The following is a 27,071-nucleotide window of genomic DNA, read 5'->3' as shown; positions in this document are numbered from 1 at the left end:
ATTTCTTAGATGTCATCTAGGTTGATGTTTTGATAGAAACACACATCTGACCATGATTCGTTTATCTCAAAATACTTAAGAAAAGTGATCGTAAAACAACTAGTGACGTGCAAGCATATCTCATAAAGATTTGTTATCTTTTGCCTTGTTTATAGAACTTAATGCGTTTTTGGTATTTTATATGAGAAGTTTGGTTTTTATAGTTGAAAGTAGTTTTTGTTGGTTGAGAATATGGGGTAAGGTAGGTTAAGACACGTTAAGGAAAAGATTAAAAATATATGAATACAACGATCATGAAAATGTTCATACCTTATCTTACACTCATGCCTCATCTGATCCAATCCAATTTGTTGGAGTTTGTAGATTTTCATCTATTTTTATGTTTTTTATGCAATAAAAACATAGGTTTTGTGTGCTGTTTTAAAATGTTCGGATAAGACGGAAACCTGATATGGGGAAGATGAACACCATGAAGGGTAAGATGGCTACGTGTTAAAATGTTGGAAATTGAAGAGGTTTATAGTATTCATATACTAAATTTTCATTATTTAGTATTCATATAGTAACATATCTCATTGATTTCCACGTCCTGGTACGTACATAAACCAATTCTTGGACGGCTTGTAGACTTGCAACGACGGTTTATGCAGCCTTTAATTTAGGAATTATAAGCGCCACTTCTAACACCTCGTAGAATGCAGAATCTTAATCATTATTGAAATACTGCTGACGTTGCTTCAGATTACCGAACAACAAACTACAACTTGCCTTTTGGAAATTTCTCTTCGGAATTCCGTGACCCCAGCATGTTTAGAAACTGTGTGTTGTTTTTTTAATGTAAGTTTGTATTTCCAAACAAGTTATGATAACTTATTTGTTGGCTAATGGTAACGTAAAAAAGGTCCTAAAAAGGATTTTGGTGCTATTCCTAGTAGCCAAAATCACCCAGTTAAGTATTTAGAGTTTAACGATTTGCTGTTTTGATATTATTCTTAATGTGAGTTGAGATGTTTTGATGGTAGAAGTACCAACTTCTATAACGGATAGACAGGATTTAATTTTCATCCGAAGCTTTTAAGTGATTCACTTTATCAAAGACAAACTATCCTGTTATGTGCTACAATTAAGTCTAGAAAGATAAGACAAACCTTATCACATTAGTGATTAAAGCTGATGATGAAAATGATAATGGGTGTGTCATTGCTCAGCGTAATGTAGATAAAGTTTTCAAAATGTATGGCAACAGTTCTAAGTGTAATATTTCTTTATTTGGTAAAATAAAACCATAGGCAGCTTCATTCGTAAGCAAATGCCATTTTGTATGAGCATTGCTGATGAAAGTAGAAATTGTGTTAAAATGATGGTCTTTTCAACCTTCGAAAAATACTTCTAGAAAAAATAAAACGAATTACTGAAATGCTCAGCCTCAACACCTGCACAATTTCACGAATCCCTGGACAAGGAACTTGTACTTACCCCGTTTCCGCTTCCGGGATGACGCAGCAATGACTATTCGTCACGCATGGGGCGAATGTATTCAAGATGTAACAAAACTAGCTGCCACGATGTGTCATACCCATTCATTGCGCAAATGTGCAACCATTTGTTTCCGTTTCTAGTGCTGCTACCGCTGCTAACTACCCATATACACTGCTATTGTTCTGCGTGCACTGTTTTTTCGGAGGATTTGGTTAAAACAATTTCACCCGTAATTGATACATGCTTATTACACGGCACATTTTACTCGTCCCTAAAGCGTGAAGTTCGTTAGGTGCCTTTCTAAGAACATGGATGCTCATTACTCGCACGATGTAAACCGTGCCGGAAATAGCCGGTGCAATCATTTCAATTTGCATCTCTGCGTCATGCACTGGCCAGTGTGTCGCGCAGGGTTTTGGCGGTTTGGAGTAGCGGAAAAGAAATGAAATGACAAGGACTGAAGGATGGGCCCAGTTTCATCAGTTTGTCTTTCCCTTGCCACAGTGGGGATGGAAATTTGGTGGTTCGTCAGATGAGTGGACCGATCAAGTAGCGCGAGAGAGATAGCAAAAGAAGAGCAAAAGTTGTCGTGAAAAACGAGGTTGCTGGATGTTGACCGGAAATTGGCTCACTTCGTTTCATCATCAGTCCAGGCGTCCTGGCATAATTGGCAGGTTTCGAAACGACATTCCTTCTTCGCGTCTCTTTCGTTCTCTGGTTTGGCTTAGCTTTTTTTATCTGTGCTCACGAGACCGCGAACTCACTGCCCGATCGATCGTTGATGAGTCGTACAGCAGCTTCTGAGCTTCTGCTGCCGCGGTGTGCAGGCAAGGACCATAATTATAAGCAGCATTTGGTGGAACGCGCCTGGTGCAGTCCAGCGTGGCTGTGGACGATTTGTGTAAGCTGGAGAATGAATTACCACTATCGAAAAACGCGAACTCTCCAACTGATCATAATTGCACAGAGGTGTACCAGTGGAACCGGATGCTTTGGTAGATTTTTTATTGCTTTTGTGACAAGTGAAGAATATTGTAAATACTACGTTGAATTTTTCAAAGCATTTGGTATTCCAGATGGAAGGTTACATAAATTACAGGTCAAGTTTGTGTTGCTAGCATTTCACGTTTGTGCATGCATGCAGATGTTTGACGGAGTAGAGTTCTAGAAGGATATATTTTAGAGGAGGAATGGTGTTGTAGCTTATGAACCTTATCTTTTTACTTAATAGACTTTTTATTTTAAATCTACACACATTGCGTATAATTTATCAGTCTTCTATTTGTCGTAACGTCCTACGCGGACATGCCGGCCTATACAGGCTTTCGAGACTTTATTCATTACCACGCAGCCGGATAGTCAATCCTTGCTACGGTGGGACGGTCCATTCTAGGCTTGAATCCATGACAGGCATGTTATTGAGTCGTTCGAGTTGACGACTGTACCACGGAACCGCCCCCATAATTTATCAGTGCAGAATATCAATAAGATTCTAATTATTGCCTTTACTGTGCCAACTATACTGTATAAGTGTCGATAAAATTAGGCTAAATATAACTAAAGATTTAAAACATGGTGTCTGAATAAAATTTGAGATAAAAAATAGATAATCTATCATACAAGTTTGATAATAAGCTGATGAGGCTTTCGTATTTAACGATTTGCTCGTTATTTTTACCAAAAATTGATATCCCATTGTATCTATGAAAAATTCTAATTAATCCCGTTTACTCCTAGACGCAAAATCATTGGTCGCAAAATTTCTGATCACAAATCCATGGTCGCAATACTCATGGTTGTAAAATCCTGTTGTAATCGCTAAACTCACGGACCCAAAATCCAAATATTTCACTAGTTTTTCAAAATGGAAATCGATGCAGAACAAGTACAATTGAACAACGTATAAAAAATGTGACTCAATTGTGCATAGATGTGGAAAATTGCGGATTTATTGAGTCACAAAGAAAAATGTTAGCAAAATTCTTTTTTTTTTGAAAATCTGATGTTTTGTTTTACTATGTGTCTCGTTTTTTTTGTCAACTCAGGTCTGGTCAGCCTAATAATATTACTTAATCATACACCCTGGATACAATTAAACAAAAGCCTTTGAGCCTCGTCACTCATGGCTTACTGTCGTTTGATTGAGCGCCTGAAGGTATGCAATATGTCAATATTCCGAAAAATTTGAAACAAGTTTATAATCGCGACTAAATACAATTTATGCAATTCATGAACAAAAACATACAATCCGAAGAGAATAATTTAATAATTTTCATAACATTGTAAATATGTGAATGAAGATTCAAAATTCAATTCAATGTAGCAAATTAACATAATTTTGACGGATCGGGTTTTACAAATTTCCTAAAATTGTTTATGCTTATTTAAACGTTTTCCTATGATAAAAATTTTTGAGAAAGAATGTTAGTTTTAATTCTAACTAAATATAATAGAGCTTTTTTTCTAGTTCTTCAACGTTGATTCAATGGTGCAGAATGGTGTAAAAATATTGCATACCTATTAGGCGCAACGGAAATATTTCATGCGTTTGAAATGATCATTTCAACTGTGGCAGTTGAGGATACACCAGCGGTCGGCAAACTTTATGACCGAAAGAGCTAAATTCTACAATAATGCTCGTATATTTCCACGCGAAGTGCAAAAAGAGAGCAAAACTGCGCGAAAGTTCTATGAAATATATGAATGAAGAGCCGTCATATCGACATCAAAGAGCCACAATTGACGATCGCTGGGCTATACCAAATGTCTTTACTGCAGGTGGGCTCCTGTGAATTGTTTATTCGTATGTGCCGTGATTTTAATGTCATTTGTGATCGTCATCAACCTGACGCGTTGTAAAATAATATTCGTGCCGTGCGACCTTCTACGTGTTAAGTATTTTAACTTAAAACTAATCGTGACAAAAACGATTGCTGAAACGAAACTATCATATGTGTAATTTAATGAAATTTATGTATCCTGGTTTCGCTGCAAGAGGACCACACGTGGTACGTTGAATTTAAATGAATAAATCAAAAATTAGATCTTTAGCTCGGAACAGTTCGGAGACGTCCTAAGTTACTAGTCAGCAAGCAGATCCGACGTTAGTTCCTGATAAAACCTTGGGTAGGATTGATCGGAATTAGGACCGGAGTAACGAGTGTTAGATGTAATGCATTTAATTTTTTTTTTACTTTTGAATGAACATGATCGAGAGAAACATGGCAAGTTATAGTATAATCTGATTGTTTTTATTTTTACATAATTTTTCTCATAATTACATTACACTATCATTATAACGTCTCATTTTCTCATCCCTCGCCTTCTTATCATAAATTGCCGAGCCTCAAAAGAGAATCGGCGCACGAGATTGTTGCACTGAATACGGCTTAAACTTTAATCAAACTTGTACGATAATACCGAGCTCATTGCGTCTGTATCTACCTCCGCTTATCACTCTGATTGGCGAATGTCAGCCGCGTGGACCACGTTTTGCACATAATGTAGCACACGTACGCAAATGAATCATAGGCGCGAGCAATCACGGAACGACATCACCAAGAACAGCATTGCTCATAAATTGTAAACTGTATGTGTGTGTGTGTGTGTGTTCTCGTGTGTGTTCCCATAAATTATGCTGCGAAAATAAAAATCTGATACGGATTGTGTAGCTTAAATTAATTTACATCTATCATTTCACCCGTGCGCATTTCCACGAATGGCGGCACGCGCGTTGACGAAGGTACGGGTGGCTTCCATTTCCCCTTCTCCGTTTTGGCAGTTTCATTTACATACATTGGCCCATCGGAAATGGCAAAAGCAAGATAAAAAAATGGGCTCATGCCAGCAATCGAAATAAATTAATCAACGCAACGCAAATAATAGCATTAAAGTGGAAACACATCAGCAACAACGTGAGCGGGCAAAAACAAAAGGGCAAACTCGTTTCCATTCACAAATGCGGTAATGTGGAAAAGAAGGGATGGTCATGTAAAAACTACACACAGCAAGATGACCGCAATCGCGCAACAAAAAAAAAGCACACCAGCCAGTGGAATGTTAATTGTTTGTTGGTAAAATTTAACATTTCCCGTTCCACCCAAGTCTACGACCAAACGTCTCCCTGTACCGCCCTGAACCGCCAACGGGGGTTGGAATCAGTTTCCATTTTCGTTCTCCACGTACTCCTCTTCGTAGTCCTCGGTTTCGGGCGCCCCGTCGTCCTCCTCCTCGACGTATTCACTTTCGTTCTCGGTTCCGGTCACATCGGGCAGATAGTCCTTGTGGGGTGGTGACGGCACGATCGGTTCCTGATACTGTGGACGGGGATTCGGTTGAAAATTAAAAAAGAAAGCAGAAGATTGGCATTGTTTTCCCGCGCTGGGCAAAAAGGTCAAAACTCATTTGCGTGCGTGGTGCCCCAAATTTCGCACACTACTTACCACTTTCGGCGCACGCCAACCACATCCGGGCAGGGGTAGTCCATCCATCCCCAGCGGGCACGGTGCGTCCAGTCCGGGCACGCCCTGGTCACCCTTGTCACCACGATCGCCCTTCCGTCCCCGCTTGCCGATCGGGCCCGGATCACCCTTGCCGCCCTTCTCACCTCGCGGTCCCTCCTGGCCCGGGATGCCATCCGTTCCCTGTACGTGTGTATATGAAAGAACGCGTCGGAGTGGTATCGCCATTTTGGCTTTGCCGTTTGCGTTGGAGATGTGTCCACCGATGTGGAAAGGACGTGCTTTAGTGTGGAAATCTACGCCGGCATAACTCAGATGAAGTTGTTTCGTTTCATTCCATTAACCAGTTATGAATCGAATCAGTAGGAAGGAATCAGTTGCTTGAAAGCGTCGCTTGCTTTTCATTCTTTGCTAGACGATCGAATCAAATGCTTGAGTAAAATATGAAACAGTAGAGACGATGTCCTAGAGAGGGATTCTGATGAGCATTCATTGAGCGTGGATGGAGGAAAATCGTAAAGAATGCTGAACGTCTTCATTCCTTTTTTCACAAGACAGACAACCAGACAAACCAAACAGAATACGACAGGGGGCACATTCGACGTACTCGAGATGCTGCTCTGATGAGATCAGACGTGTGTACTACATGTCCTTGTTACTGCTATTTTTTATTTCACTTGTTGTATGTGTGTTTATTTACAAAACTTTTATAATGAGTGTATAATCCCTTGTGCGTAGGGAGGGAACGAGTACACAAGGGCAGAGAAAAGATTGTAAAGATGGCTCTGGCAGGTGGTTTCAATGATTCGGGCAAGAAGCCTCTGATTTAAGTTAGTTACATGCACGGGGTTCGAAGGAGGCGCCCTAGCGTGTGAAAATCAGCTGAATAATTTTCCCAAACATCGGAGACTTTCGCGCATTAGTCGACAAACACTGCTGTTTGAATGTGTGTGGCACATGTACGTGTTGAATGAATGTATAATTATTCTTCCAAATGGCACAACGACGATGATACAAATGGCGGCGAATATGAGCGGAAGGGGATTTATTTAATTTAAATTACTTCTGCGAGCAGTTCCTTGCACTTGTACCCAGCATGCGGAAAGATTGTGTATGCGAGGCCCCACAGTGCACTTGTCACCTCGGCAAAGGTAGGAAAGAAAACAGGCCGAAACAGGCAACCATGAGTAGGAAAGAAAGATGCAAGATGCTGCTGTATGGCGGCAAGGAAGGAGTTTATGGCAACGTGTAATGATCGGATCCGGTGGACGATGCTCCCATCCGTTCGCAAACGTCATTGAGACAGTGAAGCATATTTACGGGCAGTCCTGGATCGCCCCGTTCGCCCTTGTTGCCGGTTTCGCCCTGTGCGCCCTTCATTCCGTCCAGTCCCGGCGGTCCCTAGATGTTGTGAGGGTGGAACATGGAAGAAGAAAAAAAAGATTCACAAACAGAACGAAGGGCTATTAAACGAGTTTTGCAGCTGTCAATACAACCGGTAAGTTAGTGAGCTTGCTTATCACACACTATTCCACTACACTCCTGCAACCATTGCGGAAGCTTTCAGTACATTACAGTGCTTTTGTCAGTGTCCTGTCGCGATGCGTTTTGTCTGAATGGTAGTACGTGTCCTGGTAAACCGCCACCAGTGTCATAAGTGTGTCGAGAAAGTACAATACGTCCTGTCTAAATGTGTATGTGATGAGATGACAGGAAATATCGAACGAAATGCTTGGATGGATGAAGGATGGATTCGTTTCTTTCTCCCTTAGATGAAAACATACACACGGCTTCATTAAAAAATAAACTTTTCTCATTCTTGCAACACTTCATGCAGCAAACTTCCAATCCATTGCACACCACACTATGGCTGGGAGGAACATGTATGGATAAGCGACGAGAAAAATCGAACCAATAGCTAAAGATTCATTCAATCAACATGAACCAAACGAAAGGCAGACTCAAGTTCTCTGGGAAGGGTGAGACGGGTGCCAAAGTGAACGAAGAAAAGTTTACGCTTTTAATTACACCGCATTTCCGCTGGCGATTTTTTGTCCCCTCTCCGCCAGAGGAAGGTAAACTCGAGACAGATTCACACCCTGCAAAAGGCTATTCCAACAAAACGGAGAGGCTATTCTGACTGGACTTTGCCTTTCGTTCGGTTGATTAAACAAAAAGCTTCAACCCAAGCGGCAACCGATTTTCCGAACGCCAACTTTACTGTTACAGGAAAGCCGGGGCAAGCCGATGGAAAGAATGTATTCATCCGCCAAGCACGCGAACGCGACGCAAACCACCCCGGGACCAATTCCGAAAGCCTAAAATCGAACGATGCTCTCTCGAGCGGAAGCGGATCGTTTGTAGGGTGGAGGCGTCCGGGAGGTCAGGGGCATGATGTTGTGGGAGAAGCCAGTTTTAGCATTTGGCAACAGTTTTTGTAGCACGCTGCAGGGTGCTTGTAGGAGCGGTTGGCGGTGGCCGTGTGCTTTAAAATTCCATTTCATTTCATTAATTATATAATTTCAATTAAATGAGTTAGCAAAAAGCGAACTTTCGGGATGGAGCGATACGATGCGGGCGAGAGGGAAATTAGTGGAATGAAGTTCCATAGTTGTCTGTGTGTTTCCGAAATGCATAGTGAAAAGCCCTATGACCGGCGCTAGGATCGGGCCTCTCTGTGTGTACGTGGGTGACTGTGTCTGTACGGATGCTACAGGTCCGTTCGCGTGCGATTCTAATTAAACGCGCTTTTCCGGGCACCGCACCAGACACCACGTACTCCGGAGTGGTACCAATCGGATGGAAATCGTTTCTGTTCCCCTTGGAGTGTGTCCTGACAATGGAGAGAGGAAGACAGTGAAAGAGGGAAGGGGAGATGTGGAACGCTGCTGTACGTGAACGAGTGGTTGCGTTTTTCCATTACACTCTACAGCATGTACACTATTGTATTATTTTCCACCGTTTAAAAGGACGATTGAGCGTTAGGCATAATGCTAGTGCGGTCGGGCAATTTTGCGATCGTAGGGAAGCTGATCTTTAAACGTATTTAAAGCCAATTTCGGTACACCGCTCGATGGGTTGTGTGGTTCGGTGGGTGGGTTACGTTTTTGTGATGAGTTTTTCGAATAGATTCAATAAAAGATCATGAGATGGAAATTTTGTACCTATTTTGACCGGGTTCATGCACTTCCTGGAAGCCGCTCGAAGCGAATGTATAGAATGGTTTACGGGTAGGAGATGTTATACGGCTTGGTGAAAAAAGGTAGGCTAACGCGAGCTTCTCAGAAGAATCGGATTTTATGCGTCATTTGGCAAAAAGAGGCAGACTGCAATCAGAAGCAGCAAAGCTCTACCGCTGTCGGATGGACGATATTTCTCAAAAAGTGAGCTGAAATTCAATTCCAATCTGTCGGAACGTCTTACAAACACCGGCCATGATTGATTAGAATGTAGCATTTGCTTATTTGTGGACAAAATTGCACAATACATTGATTAGGTAACGAAAACTTCGACATACATATTTGTTGCCTATTTCATTGAAATATATTCACAGAAAATGACTCCTTTCCATAGAATCGGCATCATGAAAATCCTTTCGTTTAGACATCAATTCTGATGTAAATGTCGCACAGTAAGAATCGTTGGCACGATTTAACAACTACGTTTGATTGCAATGTTGCGTTCCGTCCCGTAGTCAGGTGCCCTTTTAAGTGAGTGTACATAAGGCAACCACATTAAGCAGCAACACTTTAGCCTAAGGTATGGGGAAAGGCAAAAGAGAAAACAGAGAGACGAACCACAGCTCGTTTCAAGATGACATAGGAACCAGGGTGCTGCACAAAAGGGATGAGAAGGTAAATTTAATTTGATTTTCAATTGATCTCTTACAAGTGATTGCTGGTGTACGAGAGGGTGCCGATTGTTGCAAGAGTAAAGCACTGAAGGAAACCACAAGCAGTGGAAGGAATCGTTTATGAGACGATAGACTACGATTTCCATGCCAGAGAAGGACGACACTGGTATGGGTATAGCAAACGGTTCGTTACGCTTGGAGGTTTTTCTGGTGTTGATCTACTTCGGCGACTGAGAGTGTTTGAGAACGAACGGTTCGCTTGCACCTGCTTTCTAGGTGCACACAATGTCGCTTAGAACAGAGGGGTGCGTGCGGGGTGCAGATGCGCTTCCCATATTGTTTAAATATTTATATTCTGCCGGAAGTGGTTTCGAGTTGCAAAATGCGGTGATGAGAGCGAATGCTGTAATGTTTTGTTGAATGGAAGGACGATGAATTATAGAGAAAGGGTACATGATAGAGTGTGCTGCTTGAGGTGTCTGATTAAGCATTTAATTGTAGGGTAAAAGTTTAAAGCTTTTGTTCATGTAATGCAGAATCAAATGCACATAATTTGCATTCCAATCATACAATCATACATACATATCATACAATACAATTTCATATTATTATGTGTAATACTAATAATTGGTTCATCACGAGCATGCTTTCGATCTAGCATAATTATTCCCTTCAGACACCCACAACAATAAACCAAAAAAAAAAAAAAAGACACAACCCCATTTTCATCATGCAACGGCCGGATGTTAGAGGTTCTCGTTCGCCATGTCTGTTATTCACTGTTTATTTATTGTTTTGTTAATTCGCTTAATGTATAATCATTTTCTCCACTTATTTTGCTCCATCGTTCTTTTATGTTGTTTACTCTTCCCTCTTTTCAACTCTGTTTGGCATCGGTTTGGACTTGTTATACGTGTGTGTGGTGTATGTGTTTTATTCCTTCACTTTTCTGTTCTACACACATTTATCATTACTTCATCTGCATGTAATAACTCCCAATTATTGCATTGTCGTTACTACTTGTGAGTTACCTTACTATTCAAGGCTATGTACATCGATTTGTATACTATAAAAATTATTTCCATTTGTTCTTTCGGTTATTCTGACTTTTACCGCTCTGTCCGTTATTTGATTTCTCTTCATTTTTATCTATTTGTGTCAAAACAACTGCGTGTTTTCGGGCGGAGTTTGGGGATGTTGTTTTACAATACACATTTACCTCACAGTGCGGTAAATGTAGGGAATGTAGGTAGTGTGCAGCTGGAAGCAGCTCAGAACAATGTTGTGTACTTTGGCATTGCATCGATCGGTGTTATCAGCCGTCAGCACACAAAACCTAAAGCTCCACTGCACCATACCTTCCATCTCGTAGCTTAATTACTATTTTATACAATTCCACAATGACGTACGCTTGTCTTCACACTGACCCATCGGTACTCAATGGGTTTGTGAGTTTGTTGCAACGGTCAAAAGCTGTCCGGGGTCAATTGGTTTTCCAGACCATGGTTTTCCAGTATTTCATGTTGTTTGCTTTTTGTGTGTGCTGTTTTTTCTATGTTTATCCTTTCTATTGCGTTTGTTCGCGTATTGCCAAATTCGTAAAACTCTCCAGCACAATCTCGCGCCCCGGCTATGGATGCCATAAAGATGGCGTACAATTCGGACTGGTAGGCTCGTTGGCAGGCACAACATGCGCCCGACCCGCCATTACGCCATGTGATCGGGCTTAGAATGGGAAGAGGTGTTCCCTTCCCGGGGAAGCCAATTATTTACGACTGACCGGGATCGGGAAGCCAATTATTGCCAACATATGTTTGCCAACTTTTCAACCGAAACGTATCGAACGGGGGACGTTGGGGAGGATGATTGAGTTTGAGGGGTTGCATCACACGCCCTGCCACTGGACCTGAGTTCCAATTTTTGATATTTGCCCTCCTGATCCTGCAAAAGTATCGAAGCCGATAAAGTGGCTGAGGAGCGGGTTTTGATGAGGGAAAACTGTATAAAAAGTAGCTCCATGCGCCATGCTCCATTTACAATATGTAATCCGTTCCCGGGGTGGATTTTGTATCGAAGAAATGCTTGTTTGGAAAACTCTGGTCACGGCGATATTACTATCACACCAAAACATCGTGAACCAATGGTAGCATGAGAAAAACGAATGTTTTTCTATATATTGTACATCGGGAAGAAATGTCGTTGACGTAGGATTAGTACAGGAGAGGCGAATAAAAAGCGAATAAAAAGTGAAAATGCATTGCTTTCTTCATACATTACTTGTGCTCTTTGCGCTTCTTCTGCACATCGTGTGTCATTTGATATTTTCCACATCATATCGCTAAGCCAAAACACATATCTATATTGATTAGCTCGCTGTCCGCCAGTTCAGCCAGCCGGTGACCGAATTCCGCTACGAACGAAGTGCTGAGTTGTTAAATATTAAAGTATCGCTCCATCGTTCCCGTGCCTCGTCGACGAAAACTTAAAACATACCGCGCCACGTTTGGAGCGGACACTGAAACCTGAGCAAAACGTTGCTTCAAATATTTATTAGTTTTCAACAAGATGCTTCCGCTTCCGAAAGAGCTTCCTTTTACGGTGCAGTGCGCTCCGCGTGCTCGTTGTTTCCCCGTGCTTTCCGGATATAGGGCAGTTTGGCGAAGTTGAACATCGCATCCAGTTCGCTGGCTACCGATCAGATCCGATCGGTCTAAAATCCGAAATCATGGTCCGTAGTAAAGGGCAAATCGAAGGGCAAGCAGAACCGGCGAGGTAAGATGGTGCAGTTGGTGGAAAATTCAATGAAATCTGGCTCAACATGAGGAAAGCTTTGGCAGTCGATGGCGGACCATAGCGCAAACAGGATGGCCGCTTCTGGTATACCGTTTTTGTTTGTCGTTAAGGACCGCACACATACACACATACAAAATCACATTATGTATGTGGGACCGATTTTCCAATAAGAAACTTTAGCTGACTGCATCGTTTCTTCGGGAAAGGCAGCTTCTTCCGGTTGGACCCTACCAGCAGCAGGCCGCAGTAGCTACAAGACGTTGAGGAAGCTCTTTAAAGTTTAATCAGCTAGCCTTTGCTGCGGAGCGATGGAGCCACCAAGGTCCAATAGGTTGAAATCTTGGATCTTTGCTGTTTTTTTTTTCATGTTCCACAAAAATGCGGAAAGAAAACCAAGAAAATAAGCATCATCACTTGGTACGAATCCCAGCACATCCCTAGCGAAAGTGATTTGAAGGATGGTTAGTACCCGACTCGAACCGATTCGAATTGAAACCCATTCCAACATCCAAAGATGGCAGGGAGAGACAGTGATAATAACACATCCACCACATGTGTGCCGTTTCGACTGGGGAAATCACTTCGAAGGAGCAGCTCGGATACGGACACTATCACCGAACCGTGTCGCAGGTGTAGCAAATGATCTCACGAGACTCCACCGGCAGATGAAAATCAAACGCCAATCGATAACGAAATCGTGTGTCGGTTCATTGATGACTGCTGTAACAACGTCACCCTTCCTTCTCAGCGTGTCAGTGTGTGCAAGCGAGTGGGAAGTAAAAACGAACGGTTCACCAAACTTACGCAAAAAGGTTAAAGCGTAGCATGACCCAGCCATTCTACTTCACTTGCTCTGCTATGCCGGAGGATTTTTGACAGCTCTCGCTGTAGAGCTTTAAAAATGGGGAAAAGATGTCACTTTGTTAGGAGCTTGCGTTTCGCAGATTGATTGACGTATTGCGAGCAACAGCAACAAATGAGAGTAGAAGGTAAGAACAGATACGATGACATTCCGATTACGTTGACGTCGTTTGGGGAAAGTCGCGCCGATTTGACATGGTGAGCTTGATTGTGCTGGATGAGTTTTGGCCGAGCTAGACAGTTTTTGCTCGTGTTGACGTCGCTCACTGGAGTCGGTACTACAATTTGATCCTATCTAATGAATTTCTACCATTTTATTTTCTCACACACTTGACCGCGTGTCTTTTCCTGTGCTCATGACTCTATCTCGAACAACTATCCACGCGCAATAGTTCATCTTATTGATGAGTATAAACATAAAAACACACCACGCACGTGACTCGCTCGTTCGTATTGTAGATCTTCGGTACGTCTTTTGTAAATGCTATATTCAACAACGTCTGCATTGTAGCGTTCCCAGTCAAAAAGTGGATGAACACTTATTATGGGCAGAGCAGTATGCCTAACACGTTCGTTTCAAAGATGGATGGAGTATCTTGGTGCGCACGAAATTGGGGAGTAAAGAGGGAGGGTTTTCTTGAGACGGAGAATGTGACGGAGCTCATTGCCATGCCTTTGCTAGTGTAGTTCAGTTGCAGTTCGCTTAGATTTTTAGAACATTAGTAAAAGGTTAGGTGTGTGTAGGTGTATGTCAGTGTGAGAGAGTATAAACGACAGACTAGTTAGCTATGTTGCATGTATCGCATAGTGTTAAGGTTTTCCTTTTGTATGTTTTTCTTCATCCTTCGCTTCCAGTCCGCTTAACTTCAATGGGAGATATGTATGGTTTAAGTTCTGGTTTGTGTACGTGTGTATGTTTGTGTATGTTCCAACGTGTATGCACGATGAGCGCTAAAAGGGGGAAAGTTTTGGATCGGAATCGAAGAGATTAAGACTTATCTGCGCTGCTTCATCGTTGCAATCCTGTCATTGTAAACGGGTAGATGTTTGAAAGGCAATTTTCGACACTTTTAACTGACACAAGCAATACACACGGATACAACGAATGAGAGGAACATGAGAACGATCTTTAAGGTAAAGTAAATGCTAAACCGTAAGGTAAGAAGCTTATGCACACACCACAACAATAGGCAGGATAGTTGAGCAGACGATGTAACTTAGAATTTAAACTCCATTTTTTCTCCACCAACAACATTATCCATCTTATGTACGTAAGGGTTGGATGGATTATTAGGCTGGGAAGTCTTAATGCATTCACGTTTCACTGCTGGGAAGCATCAATTACCCGTTCGAAGGATCATTGATATTTCCCCGTGGAAGTGCCTTAAACGATGGTAATGCTTTTATGTAAACAGCTATAAAAAATACTGCAATGAATGTTTCGCTTACTTCAATAAGCTTCGTTTTTAGATTTCGGTCACGTTAAGATGGCTGGTTTTGTGTGGTGTGTCGTTTTTATTTGTTGTTGAACGTAATTGAATTAATTATCTTTGCACTAATTGCATCAATCGATTGGAGTGAATGAAACCATTGAAATGTAGTAGAATCAACATGCTACGCATTACTAGGTTAGATGGAGAATTAAAGGATAGGAAATATGATATCTATTGAAGGATTTGGCTCTTTATCGCCAACTTTGATCTAGAATTAAGTTAAAGAGGAATAAAGCTTAAGTTAAATCAAGAATGCTTGAACAAATATAGCTGCCGCCATTCTGATCCTTTTCACACTTGTTGGTCGGCATGTGAGTTCGTGTGTGTGCGTGTGTTTGTAGAAGCCATTCGTACGTTCGTTCGTGTCTAAACCACCACCACTCTGGCCGAGGACATTATTATTTTAACACTATAACAAAGTTGCGTTCAAACCAAGCGTTCAAATGTAACGAGTTCAAACCGATTCCGTTTTATGGTAAGTCAGCGTATTAGAAAGCCTTATTAATACTCCCAGACCTGCAGGAAGAGAGAAACAGAGAGAGAGATACACAGATGATGAAAAGGAGGAATGTGAGGATCGCGTGGATTGGTGACATATGGACATTGGTGTTAGAATCATAATTGGGAGAATGATAAAGAAAGGGTGGTGAAGGGAAGAGAGATGCAGAAAAAGGGAAGATAAGAAACATTTGTTAGTTTTTACTAGTACACACAGGTGTCTTTTATGGAAAGCATTTACAAAAAAGAACAAATTGTTGTGTTATCTTTCAGCAGCTATTGGAATCTGGAGTTCCTCGACCTTCACAGAAACTTACCGGATGTCCTGGTTTGCCCACAGGGCCCACTGGACCGGAATCTCCACGCATTCCCATTGGACCCTGTGAGGGAAAAAAGGACAAAACAAATGCACATCTCAGCATGTGATCTAATTTTGAGCTATGCGCGTCCATTTACTCCTACCGGTAATCCCATGGGTCCATATTCGCCCTTCTGTCCTTTTTCGCCTCGGTCGCCCTTCTTGCCATCGTAGCCGCGCGGTCCCGGTGGTCCCGGATGTCCGAGCGGACCCGGTGGTCCCGGTGGTCCCGGCGGTCCATACACAACATCCCGATACGGTTCGTCGGCCATGCCTTCGTGATCTTGTCGCCGTCGCATTTTCCGGAACTTCTGGGAAACAGGTCATTGCTCGATAACAGCCACCTAGCATGAGCGGGACAGAGTGGTTCCACACGGTAATACTTACGGAATCTCCTCGATCTCCTTTGTCGCCTTTTACTCCTGGGTAGCCCGGTGGACCCGGCAGACCAGGCGGCCCCATAAGTCCTGGAGGTCCGATATCACCTGGATCGCCCTTCTCGCCCGGCGGGCCCTGATAGCCGGGCAATCCGGGAGGACCCTCAATACCCGGCTCTCCCGGCATACCGTCCAGACCGCGCGGTCCAAGCGATCCCGGAGCTCCCACTTCACCTGCTTCACCCTTGGAGCCGGGTGTTCCATCGCGGCCAGGTGGTCCGGGCGGTCCCGGTGGGCCTACAGGGCCACGGAACTGTGCCAGTGTCGCTTCGTCGTAATCGTCATCCTTGCCGGGTCCCTTTACGCGGCAAGTGGGTAGAAAAAGTGGACGAAAACAAAGAGACCATTACTACAGGTAAATGACATGGAATGACTTGTTGCACGTATCGTTTTGGAGCGCTCATTATAAATCGTTCAAACTAAACGCTACCGTCGGTGCCGGCTGAAAAGTAAATGTAAAACCACACGAACACACATAATCACACACGAGCTACAGAAATTTAAAGCCAAACTACCACCAAGCTACCTACGCTACTGTGGCGAACGTTAAAAGCAACCTACACCCAAGCACTCGATCATCTTGGCGACCTGTCACCACATTCGCGACAAACAAAAGCAAACAGCACTACATAGCAGGTAGAACAAAGAAACTGAGCTACCGAAAACCACACCAGATGCGTATGTCGTATATATATATATATATACTAAAAGGCTTTTAGTACCTCCACATTAAGGTAAACACTAATAACCATAAATAAAGCTTGGGAAAGAGGAGAAAGATTAATTTAATCGCTTGTCATCCGTACGTTCGGTGGTGGAATATAGCGATTCCGACGGTTAGGGAAGATGGTAGGAGAGGAGAAGGTGTGCTAAAGGATTTATACGCATGTTTTAACTACATTTATTTGGTGCGGGGGAAAAGAGTGGTGAACGTGGGCGACAATCGTCCAAGGTGTTGTTTAATGTTAACTTGTCTGTTAAGCCGTTGTATTGGTGTATTGTATTGTTTGGTTATGTTCTTTTTTGTCCCTAATTGTTGTCCAATTTTGTATTACATTTATATAAATATTATTTTCAGGGATATATCCATTTACCTGTGAAATTTACCAGTTTACCTGTACAAAGCCGGTCTCATGGTACAGTCGTCAACTCGTACGACTTAACAACATGCCCGTCATGGGTTCAAACCCCAAATAGACCGTGCCGCCATACGTAGGACTGACTATCCTGCTATGGGGGGAAATCAATAAGTCACTGAAAGCCAACCCCACAAGTGTGTTGGCAGGCCTTGACCGGCATCGGTTGTTGAGCCAAACAAGAAGAAGAAGATTCTGTACTTTTGTTTCGTTTTTGTTTCTTTAACTCGGAAATAGCAAAGTTTAGTTTTAAGAAATAGCATTAAGTGGCATGGATCATAGTCTATGTAGTACCGGAATAATCAATTATCGTAATAAATAAAAAAAACTTACAAGCAAACGATGTTTTATTCGTCAACTAGGAAGGTATCATGTCCCAAGAGTCGTTTTTAAAATTAATCAATACTGCCGACATGTAAGAGATGCGATGACAACTGGTGCTCTACAGATGACTCAAAGATGAGTCAAACTCTCCTGGCTCTCGACTTTAAAAAAACACATACACACACTAGCACACATACAAAAAGGCAATTGCATTTGGGGCGAAAATAACTTTCAACAAAACATGCACCACGCCGATCGTTTGGCGCTGACAAATTCGTGTATCGCGTATCGCGTGTAAGCTGCAGTTCAGCAACAGCAGAACGATCGCGAACAGTTTGGGGAGTGTGATTTCTTGTCATCACCCCACGTCTCCGGGACAAACTGTCAACCGTTAATCGAATGTGTCTTTTGCGTTGTTTGTGTGTGTGTGTGTGTGTGTGTGAATGGAACAAAACAGTAGCAGTGGGAACATTCCAAACGCCGGGACATTTCACCCGTCCGTCCAGTGAAGCGACGAAGGGCGGTGTTTGCTCCTGGGGTGTGACGTGAAATTGGTACCATCAACATTTATCGCTCTCCCTCTCTAGCTGTGTTCTCCCAGGGATGCTGAATTGTGTGTCGTGTCGTAGTCGGGTGTAAGCAGTGCAAGAACGAATAGACGTTCCCGCGGGTGATGGCACCTTCACTTACCTGCTTCGCTCCAATGTCGTCGTGTCATCGAGAAATAAGACGAACAAACTCTCATGTCTCGCATGTGTCTCATGTTTTGTGCGATCCCTATGAGCTGTAGGGACATTCGAGGGGGAGGAAAGTTGCTGTGCTGTTGTGCTGCTCAGGACAGGGGTGAGTTAGAACAGGTGCGTTTAAGCGCCGTGTAAGGTGATATATGCTAGTGTGAAGCTGGGGGATTAGAACAAAAACTACACGGTACTACGGGAATGTTGTGCGCTGAAAACAGTGAAAAATAACGCCTACGATGCAATAAAGATTAAACACTCACACAGAGGTGTACAAAACAACCTAACGAGAAGTAAAATAATCTCGTCGGATAATATCTTTCGTTGTTGTACTGTTTATTTATTTGCGATTGGTGATTGTATAAGGCAAACTACTTCCAGGAAGGAATAGATTTTAATTGTTGTTTTGGTTATGAAATTGTTGGAAGTAAAAGTACCAAATGAATTTCCACGGAAATGAAAATTTAAATAATGCGAAATTTGGAATCACCGGCTAATAATTTTATTTTAAACGTTCTCTTTAGAACCCGCTCACATATTCGTTCCTTTGTACAAACAGATAAGACACGCCAAAAGTACAGAAAAAAAAACACACACCCAAAATTAACGAACATGGAAAACGTGTTGAAATATGAGCAAAGTTGCTCCTGGCTGTAGCCCTCGGGGTGTAGCGGAACCGACGCAAGTTTCAATTTCAGTCCGTTTTAATTATGATTGACCGATTCATCTGAAAATGCTTTCCACAAATTACACGATACGTATAGGCAGTGTGAGTGTGTGTGCTGTGAGTGAATGAGCAAACATAGATCTCAGCCATTTGCAATTATACAGGATATCAGTGACGATTTTCCGAACCGCGATCGATCAACCAACCCTCCCACCGACTGGTAACGTCATGTCACGTGCGACAACGAAGAGCAATTCAGGGACAGCTTCACAACATTACGTGATTTCACGCCTAATGAGCAATCGGGCGTTTGGAGCACCTTCGAGCAGATGGGTGGAAATTAAAGCATCGGTAAAAACCACTTACCATCAACACTTTCACCCACACGTATGCCGTGTCAGGGCGGATGGGTTGTGGCGTGCAGCCTGTCAGCTTCACTGTATGCTCTTATGCTGGAACACTGCGCTACAGGCAGTGTGTAACAAATGGTTAAATGTCGACACAAAACTCTACATAGCTACAATTTACACACGCACACACACACCTCACAGAATGGTTCCTCTATGCCACGATTCCGTCGATGTGGATGAATGGGAAAAATTGAATAAATTATAGCCGCAGGAAAATTTATCGATAGCGCACCCGGAATGACCAGTGCGCGTGCGGCAGCTTTGCCGTTGGTAGGACCTTTGGCCACGATCATCTCCCTTTCCTTTTTTTGGTGCCATTTGGCGCGAACGGGATTCACAATGCATCCCACCCATCCCCCGCGCCCCATTTACTGCTTCCACCATATTGTAGCTGTAATTTATGCTGCCGTTTTGGTGGAAGCCAAACAGCCCATTCACTTATGGATCGAAGCGCCGCAGCGAAAATTGGTAAAACACTATTGATAACATAAATCCTTCGGCGCCAATGATGTGTGTGTGTGTTTGTGTGCGTGCACTGGTGGTTCTGCGTTCCCGGCATGGGTATGGAAGCAGCGCTGCCGGGCTGGGATGATGCGTCGAAAAGTGAGCCTGTCACTAGGGCTATGGCCGGTGCGGTTACCAATCGTTAGTGGTTTTGCGGATTTGTTCCGACCATGTATGGGTTTTTTTTCTCTGTCCGCTCACTCTCCATTTATTTATTTGCCTCTCGCTGGCTCGCTATTTGCGGGATGTGTGTTGTGTGCATCGTTATCTTGTGTGACATTCATCGGGTCGCATGGTGCGGGTTTGTAGCACTTCGTTTCACTACCATCATAGCTCAAGCGGGCATTTTATTAAATCCACATCGGAATAATGGCCTCACCGTACCATTAAAGCCAATACTGGTCCAACGAAGCGTTTACGGTGGGCGGGGATTGAAGGCAACCATACAAAAAAGCATACCTCAGTAACCAGCCGGCTTGTAAAGCATTGTAACCGCAGAATTAATTATGTTAAGCAACAGAAGTCCTACATTTCATAAATAACCACTATTATTGGGACTTTTTTTTATTACGAATCGAATGCGATTCATTTTTTAAAGGTAAGGATGTTACAGTGTTCCGCTGCTCCACAAATCTGATCCACAGTGCATTTGTTTTCTAACATCAATTTTAATACAGTAGATAGACAATTGATAAATATTTGAAAAGAAGAAAAAAATCAATTGAAATGTATACCATGGTGCATCACACCATACTCCATTTTGCCTCATCTCTCCACATTAGCAAACTGTGGCTTTCTGTGGCCTGTACGCTGAACACATATTTCCGATTAAAAGCCTAACCAACTGAACCCATTCTGACATTTATTCTGGACGGCAAATCTATCGAGCTGCATAATTGCATTCACCTACGCTCCGGCAGTACATGGTGGATGCACTTTGGCCGCGCTTCATCAGACGCATTGTTGCATTGTGGACGCCCGCAACCGTAAGGATTAAACGATCCTATATTATTGCTAAGTGGAACGGATACGGGTGGGTTGCACACTGCCGTTGCGATACTCGTCGTTTAACTTCGCAACGGGAAAGCTAAAAGCGCTGCAGGAAAACGGTTTAATTTTATCGTTGTTTCACGCCCCGAAACAAGCGAACCGAAATCGTCCGGCGAACGGGCGAAATTTGTACTAATGAAACAACCAAATATCGAACCTACTCCAGTCCTTTCAATCCGTGCCTGCTCGGGCTGCTGTGGCCTGGCCGTAGCATTCGCAGCCGTTTGGGAATGCTTCTATTTGCGTCCCATTTCCGTTCCAGTTCCGTCCGATGCACACGGAGCGGACTTTAATGGCTTTTGTTCTCCGATTTGAATCGGTCAACCGTCGATCGGTGGCTTTACGGTTCATTGGACACGGTTGGTTAAAAAAGGTCCTTACGTGTTGCCTATTAGTGCCGTTTTGACTGGAAACGAAAGGGGAAAGTCGAAATAAACGAGCTCGAAATGGTCATTCGGCATTCTGCGCGTCGTTTGTTTTCACGGACGTGTTGCAGCAATGGCATAATTACTACTTGACGATTTTTTTCTTCAAAATTTTTCCAGTAAGGGTGTTATCATACGTGGTGGCTTGAATTACAAAAAAATATCGTTCTTTAACTACATTTTTTTGCAATTACCTTACAGAACCGAAATATCGGATCCAGATTTGGTGCGCTCATTGAATTAATGTACAAACTGTACGCTTTTTTTCTTTTGAAGACGTCATTCAAAGTATGAATTTTGAAAACAAAGGACGGTTTGTTGAGTTTCATGATGTAACATTCAGCTTAATTAAAGTTATGCCCGGGACGTCCATTAAACAACAAATGATTCAATATCGAATTTACTCATACGACTCAATGTAAGAAATAATGAAATGCAGTTTGCAAGAAGCACAAATTAGAAAAACGCTCACATTGAGATGTACACATTGATACATTTGATGTATTAATGGGTCTCTTATTAGAGATCCACGCACTGCATAAGAGACAGTTAGTGAGTTAAGTCCTGAATGTCAGCATTAAGTTTGCCACGAAGAGTTTATATGGATTCTAAAATAATTTTTTTTGTGACATCCGCTATTAAGATCCTTATTCACCATAACTCTGGTCGTATCATTTAAGCAACATCATTTCGTTGATTACATTCATGGAATTTCTGTATCCGCAATCCATCCCCAAAGCGACATTCGCTTTTCGGCTCAGTGAGTGAGTGTGTTCAATAGTTATTCTTTCTTTAATGCATATAGGAAGCTTGATATAACAGTAAAACATTACAGTTATACAACAAGACAAAAAATATAATTAATGATTCATCAGCAAATCCTTAACTTTGAACATGAATTTCGCAATTCCTATATATGTGTGCTAACTGTTTGCAAAGGATGTACTCTCATATATGGTCGTTCCTCGTGTAACGACTGTATCTTAGATGCGATCGTTTCACGATGACGGTACGGCAGTGAGCTTGTTTAGAGCGAAGCTTATCGCACACATGGACTTTTCCAACCCATCGAACGAAGCACCGGATGATGGGCGCGTTGAATTCAGTGGAAAAGTTTCCCAGCCCGTGGAACTGAGCCCTACGAATCAATGGTTGGATGGTAGATTCGTGTAACGCTCCCACAACCAATCGGTTGCGCCGATGGTGATGCATAAATGATGTATCGATGCTGTCCGACGTAATTTATGCTCGCGATGGAACGGGAACACGAAAGCAAAAGGGACAGTGGACCTACCGGGCAAGCATGCCGACGAGACTCTGTCGCTGATGGTGATGATTGAAAGGTCCTTTGATGTTGTTACCATACAAGCAAGTGGGGAGGAAAAATCGTTCGATTGATGGTTTCTAATAAACATGGGAAAAGCAGAACCGCACACAGACCCAGACGATGGTTCAAAATGGATGGATCCTGAGCGGATGAAAGCAACTGGAATGGAATGAGCGTGATTTGTGGATTCTCATTATTAGTGGATGGGCGCAGACACGATGCGAGCAGCATTCACTGATGTAAGGCGTAGGGTGTCAGGTATCAGCTGCTAGATGGACTGATAAGTTTCAATGCTATGTTCCGAGCGAGCGCACCACGGGCCAACCAAAACACGATGTTGTCATTTCACTCGGAAGCCAAAAAAACACGCTGCATGTGTTGAAAAATAAAATCGAAGATATATATCGCTGCTCCGTTCCGAAATTACCAGTAGGTGGAAATCACAAACCGAAAAAGCAAACAAACCCCCCAAAAAACCCACCTCCCGAAGCCATTTATGTCCGCCGGTGATGGCGGAAGGAATCCAATTAAATTAAATACAATTTTTATTACCAGACCTCTCCACCGCCACGGACAAGGCAATATTTGTCAGCGGAATGGTCCGGCACCACACTGGGGCACAACAATCTCGTGTGAAATCGTTCCAAGCGGCAATTCCACTGTGTTTGTGTGCGAGATGTTATATCGTACGTGTTTGTACACTCTCTCGTTCTCTCTCTCTTCCTCTCTTTGCTCTCTGTTTCTGCGCCCGAGAACAATCTCCGGCCCGTGATTATTGCCGGTGCCGAGTTTTGTTGTTTGTTGAATTTTGATCTTTATTTTTATTTTGCAACAAGCACTTTATGTGTCTAGCATGCACCAAAAATCGTTCCGCATACAAACTGTCCAGCACACCAGGCCCCCGGCTGGCAGGCTAAAAAGAAGGATAGCGATCCATGCGATGTCATGCCAGCATGATCCTTTTCGGTTGGGCTTTTTTCGCACCCTATTGTGGATGAGGGGAACAAAAAAATCTAGCCACCCGGTGGGTAACATAAGCCTTTTTGGGTCGAAATTTATCGCTTTCATCTTGTGTTGATGTGTGATTTGGAAAGATTTGACGATAGGCGCCACGTTTGGTTTCGCGTTTCGTTATGTTTATGTTGACCGCTTTGTGCGAAAGCTTTTATGACATCATGGCATGCCAAACTGGAGGATAGAACTACTTTTTTGTATTACAAACAAAACTGATGGTTAGCAAGCCATGCATAAATACAAACATCAATCAAACTATAGTTAGTGGCACGTTTTGCTAAAGCATATTTACAATATCACTACCATTTTATGACATGCAAAGCTTGTTGTGCATCATATCACGTGAAGCATTGTCCGGAATCGTCTCTTTGTACAGTTTATCAAGTCAATCGTCTTTCTGGTCGTTCATAAGGTTCTGTAGATTGGCAATTGATCACCGTCCATTACTTACCCGTTTGCCACGCTTGCCTCGCGGTCCTTTCTCGCCTTGCGGTCCTGGCGGTCCCTCTGGTCCTGGGTCACCCTTTTCTCCCGGTGGACCTGGTGTAGGAAGAAGCAACAATTCCATCATCAAAAATGGCTCACATCTTCACGCATTATGAAGAGCATTCACTTACCAGGAGGTCCTGGCGGTCCTGGTGGACCTTCAATTATGCCGGCCGGGAACTGATCGCCCTTGAAATGTGTCGTTAGCCCCCGATCACCCTTGTCGCCCCGATCGCCCTGCGGATGGAACGTTTTCATTACAAAACGATTGGGAATAGAAGTAACCTGACCGCTCATACCTTCGCACCCGGAAGTCCCGGCGTTCCCGGGTTACCGACCGGGCCCTTCTCACCCGGCGGACCAGGATCGCCCTTCGGTCCTGGATCTCCCGGCGGTCCTTGACGTCCGTCCAGACCTATCGCACCCGTCGCACCCGGTGGACCGGGCGGTCCCGGCGGTCCCGGCTCTCCCGGTTCGCCCTGCAATCACGCATCACGAATCGAATTAGCAAACGCTTGGCTCACGGTTTGGCTTACACTCTCCATGCACGGCCAACGTGTCGGCACTCGAGCTCATAAGCCCTCTCCAGTGTTGGTGGGCTCTAGTGGCGTGAGCAGTGGCTAGCCCGGGTGCCACAAAACATCCTCTCCAGCTGTACGGGGCCACTCACGCGCTCGCGGGCGAACGGTTGGCAGTTTGGACACTGTGGTGGAGAGGCATCTTTCATCACACGAATGTCGTTGGCAGAGAAGCATCCGTGCCAAGGAGCTGCCACGGAAAGGAGCGCAACCAAAGGTACAATTTATTCGAGATGACAAAATGTCAACGCACACCGGACAAGAGTTGTAGTGGCAGCAACGGCGGCACGACCCTTCTGAGAAGAGCATCACCTGTCATTTGGTCCACTTAACTGGTAGGATAGCGTGTAGGACACGTGTGCTTCAACTAAACCCATTGCTTGATGCTCCGTTTGAATGTGGGTGTGTGTGTCTGTTTCTTTTTTTCATCTGTTGTGCTTCTTGTCCCTTTGGGTTACGCTACCTTTTACCTGGCAGCCCTTTTGCACTGTTCTCAAATACACTTACACCCACCGACATTTCGTTGTCACTTGCCCGTTATCATTCATCTTTGTGTGGAAGTGATGCAAACCATCCATCTCAACCCGTCCAACCATTCATCTCAGAGCCACAGTAAGCTTGCGTGAGGGAGAGTAGTGTATGTGTATGTCACCGAGATTGGGGCAAGGCCGGGTTGTCTCCTTCCACACACGCCCTTCAAGCACGAGGAGGACGAGCAGAGTCTCGAGTACCATTCAGGTTACGTGCCCACTTGAGCATGCAAGAACAACGCTAAACTATTACGATTGCAACTACTACTTTGTACAGTGGCGGGTAAGCTGCTACCATCGTTCTATCAAGCGACATGCAGGCATGCACGAGCGGGAATACTTTATTTTCAGTGCGGTAGAGAAAGTGGAATAACGAAGGAGCCGCTGCTGTTGCTGTTGCCCGGGAGGAAGGATAATGGCGTGCGATGGGTCTCCTGCACACCTGAACGCTCGCAAACAGCATGAATTGGATTAGAAAGTAGGGCCAAGTGGAGGTTCCGATGACGATGGAGCCCGTTTGTTAGAGTTGTACGCATACCAGAGTACCCGTAGCTTCGTGCCCGCCCGCACGCGACCATGGGCCAGAACGGATGAGGAAGGGTTGGTGAAAAATGAATGTCGTTTGTTAAGCGTCGTCTAGCACGCGCGCTGACGCCGATTCCAGGTTTCATCTCGAGCAAGATAATTTATGAAATTGAAAAGACAAATAACCCCAAACACCTACCACAATGATGGGCAACGGCGATATGAGATTGAAAAGCAAATGAAGGATGAGATGTGTAGATATGAGATATCCACCGTGACAAACCTTTTTTCTGTTGTAAGCGAAACAGGTCTGCGAGAGGGTTGATGAGAACAAAATTCCATGACTGATGAAATCCGAGCTTTGAAAAATGCCAACCAATACAAAACTAACACCAAAGATGCTCAGAATAAATAGTTTTGATGAAGCGGGGTATGGGACTCTTGATGGCAGATACTCGTCGCTAGCATGAGCAGATACAGCACAAGCACTTTTTTTATCTCCTCCAACTTACCTTCAGCTGGATGATGTTGGCTGCAGAAACATTATGACCGGCCGCCTGCAGATCCTGATACAGACCAATGAGGGGACAAAGGGGTGCAAAGAGCGAGTGAAAGTGCCCAATGTCGGTCAGCAACATGAGGAAGAATCGTAGTAAAACATGGAAGTAGAAACGAAAAACGCGGAACACAAAAGACCAAACAAGAGTGGGGTAAATAGTTTGCAGTCTGCTGAGACTATTGCACCCTCGTCTGCTCAATTTGACGTTAAATGCCGACCCACGCCGATGTGTAAGCTGGCCAATAAATGTCAACTAATTTTCCGATCTGATTTGCACAAGTTACACTCACCCGCTGGTTTGCAACCCGTGTTATGAATGTCAAATTCAATTTTGCTAAACATTGCCAACGTTGTGGCGGAAGAACTCGAAATGGAAAAAAAAGTCGGTTGATTTTGCCCATCAGCAGAAGGTAAGTAAACAATTCTACCCGAAAAAGACAAACTTAACATTGTTGTCGAGGCAAACAGTTTCCCAAAAACGCAGCTGGCTCGGTCGGTGGAAAAACACAGCTTTTCTTCCAGACAAACACAACCGGTGATGGAATGTGCGACCGGACTGTGTGACCA

General features: G+C 43.6%; 1 protein-coding gene across 6 annotated transcripts in view; it reads right to left on the bottom strand.

The window, feature by feature from the left end:
• Window positions 1–5,438: 5,438 nt before the first annotated feature.
• LOC121602015 (collagen alpha chain CG42342-like) overlaps window positions 5,439–27,071 on the bottom strand; it is an 83,485-nt gene continuing 61,852 nt past the window's right edge. For 3 of the 6 annotated variants that reach the window (XM_041930792.1, XM_041930810.1, XM_041930807.1), the window contains 9 exons: window positions 24,612–24,791; window positions 24,444–24,549; window positions 24,278–24,366; window positions 16,183–16,530; window positions 15,900–16,106; window positions 15,755–15,817; window positions 7,260–7,340; window positions 5,922–6,122; window positions 5,439–5,795 (listed from right to left, as the gene is read on the bottom strand). In XM_041930792.1, coding sequence (XP_041786726.1) covers window positions 5,637–5,795; window positions 5,922–6,122; window positions 7,260–7,340; window positions 15,755–15,817; window positions 15,900–16,106; window positions 16,183–16,530; window positions 24,278–24,366; window positions 24,444–24,549; window positions 24,612–24,791 — 1,434 coding nt within the window. In that variant the 3' untranslated portion in view covers window positions 5,439–5,636. Of the gene's footprint in view, window positions 5,796–5,921; window positions 6,123–7,259; window positions 7,341–15,754; window positions 15,818–15,899; window positions 16,107–16,182; window positions 16,531–24,277; window positions 24,367–24,443; window positions 24,550–24,611; window positions 24,792–26,457; window positions 26,512–27,071 lie in introns of all 6 variants that reach the window. The other 3 variants (XM_041930800.1, XM_041930822.1, XM_041930816.1) reach the window with 3 other exon arrangements.

This window comes from Anopheles merus, chromosome 2R (assembly GCF_017562075.2).
Source record: "Anopheles merus strain MAF chromosome 2R, AmerM5.1, whole genome shotgun sequence".
Classification (NCBI taxonomy): Eukaryota; Metazoa; Arthropoda; class Insecta; order Diptera; family Culicidae; genus Anopheles; species Anopheles merus.
Note: the sequence above shows the minus strand (reverse complement) of the source record. Positions and strands in the feature narration are given on the sequence as shown.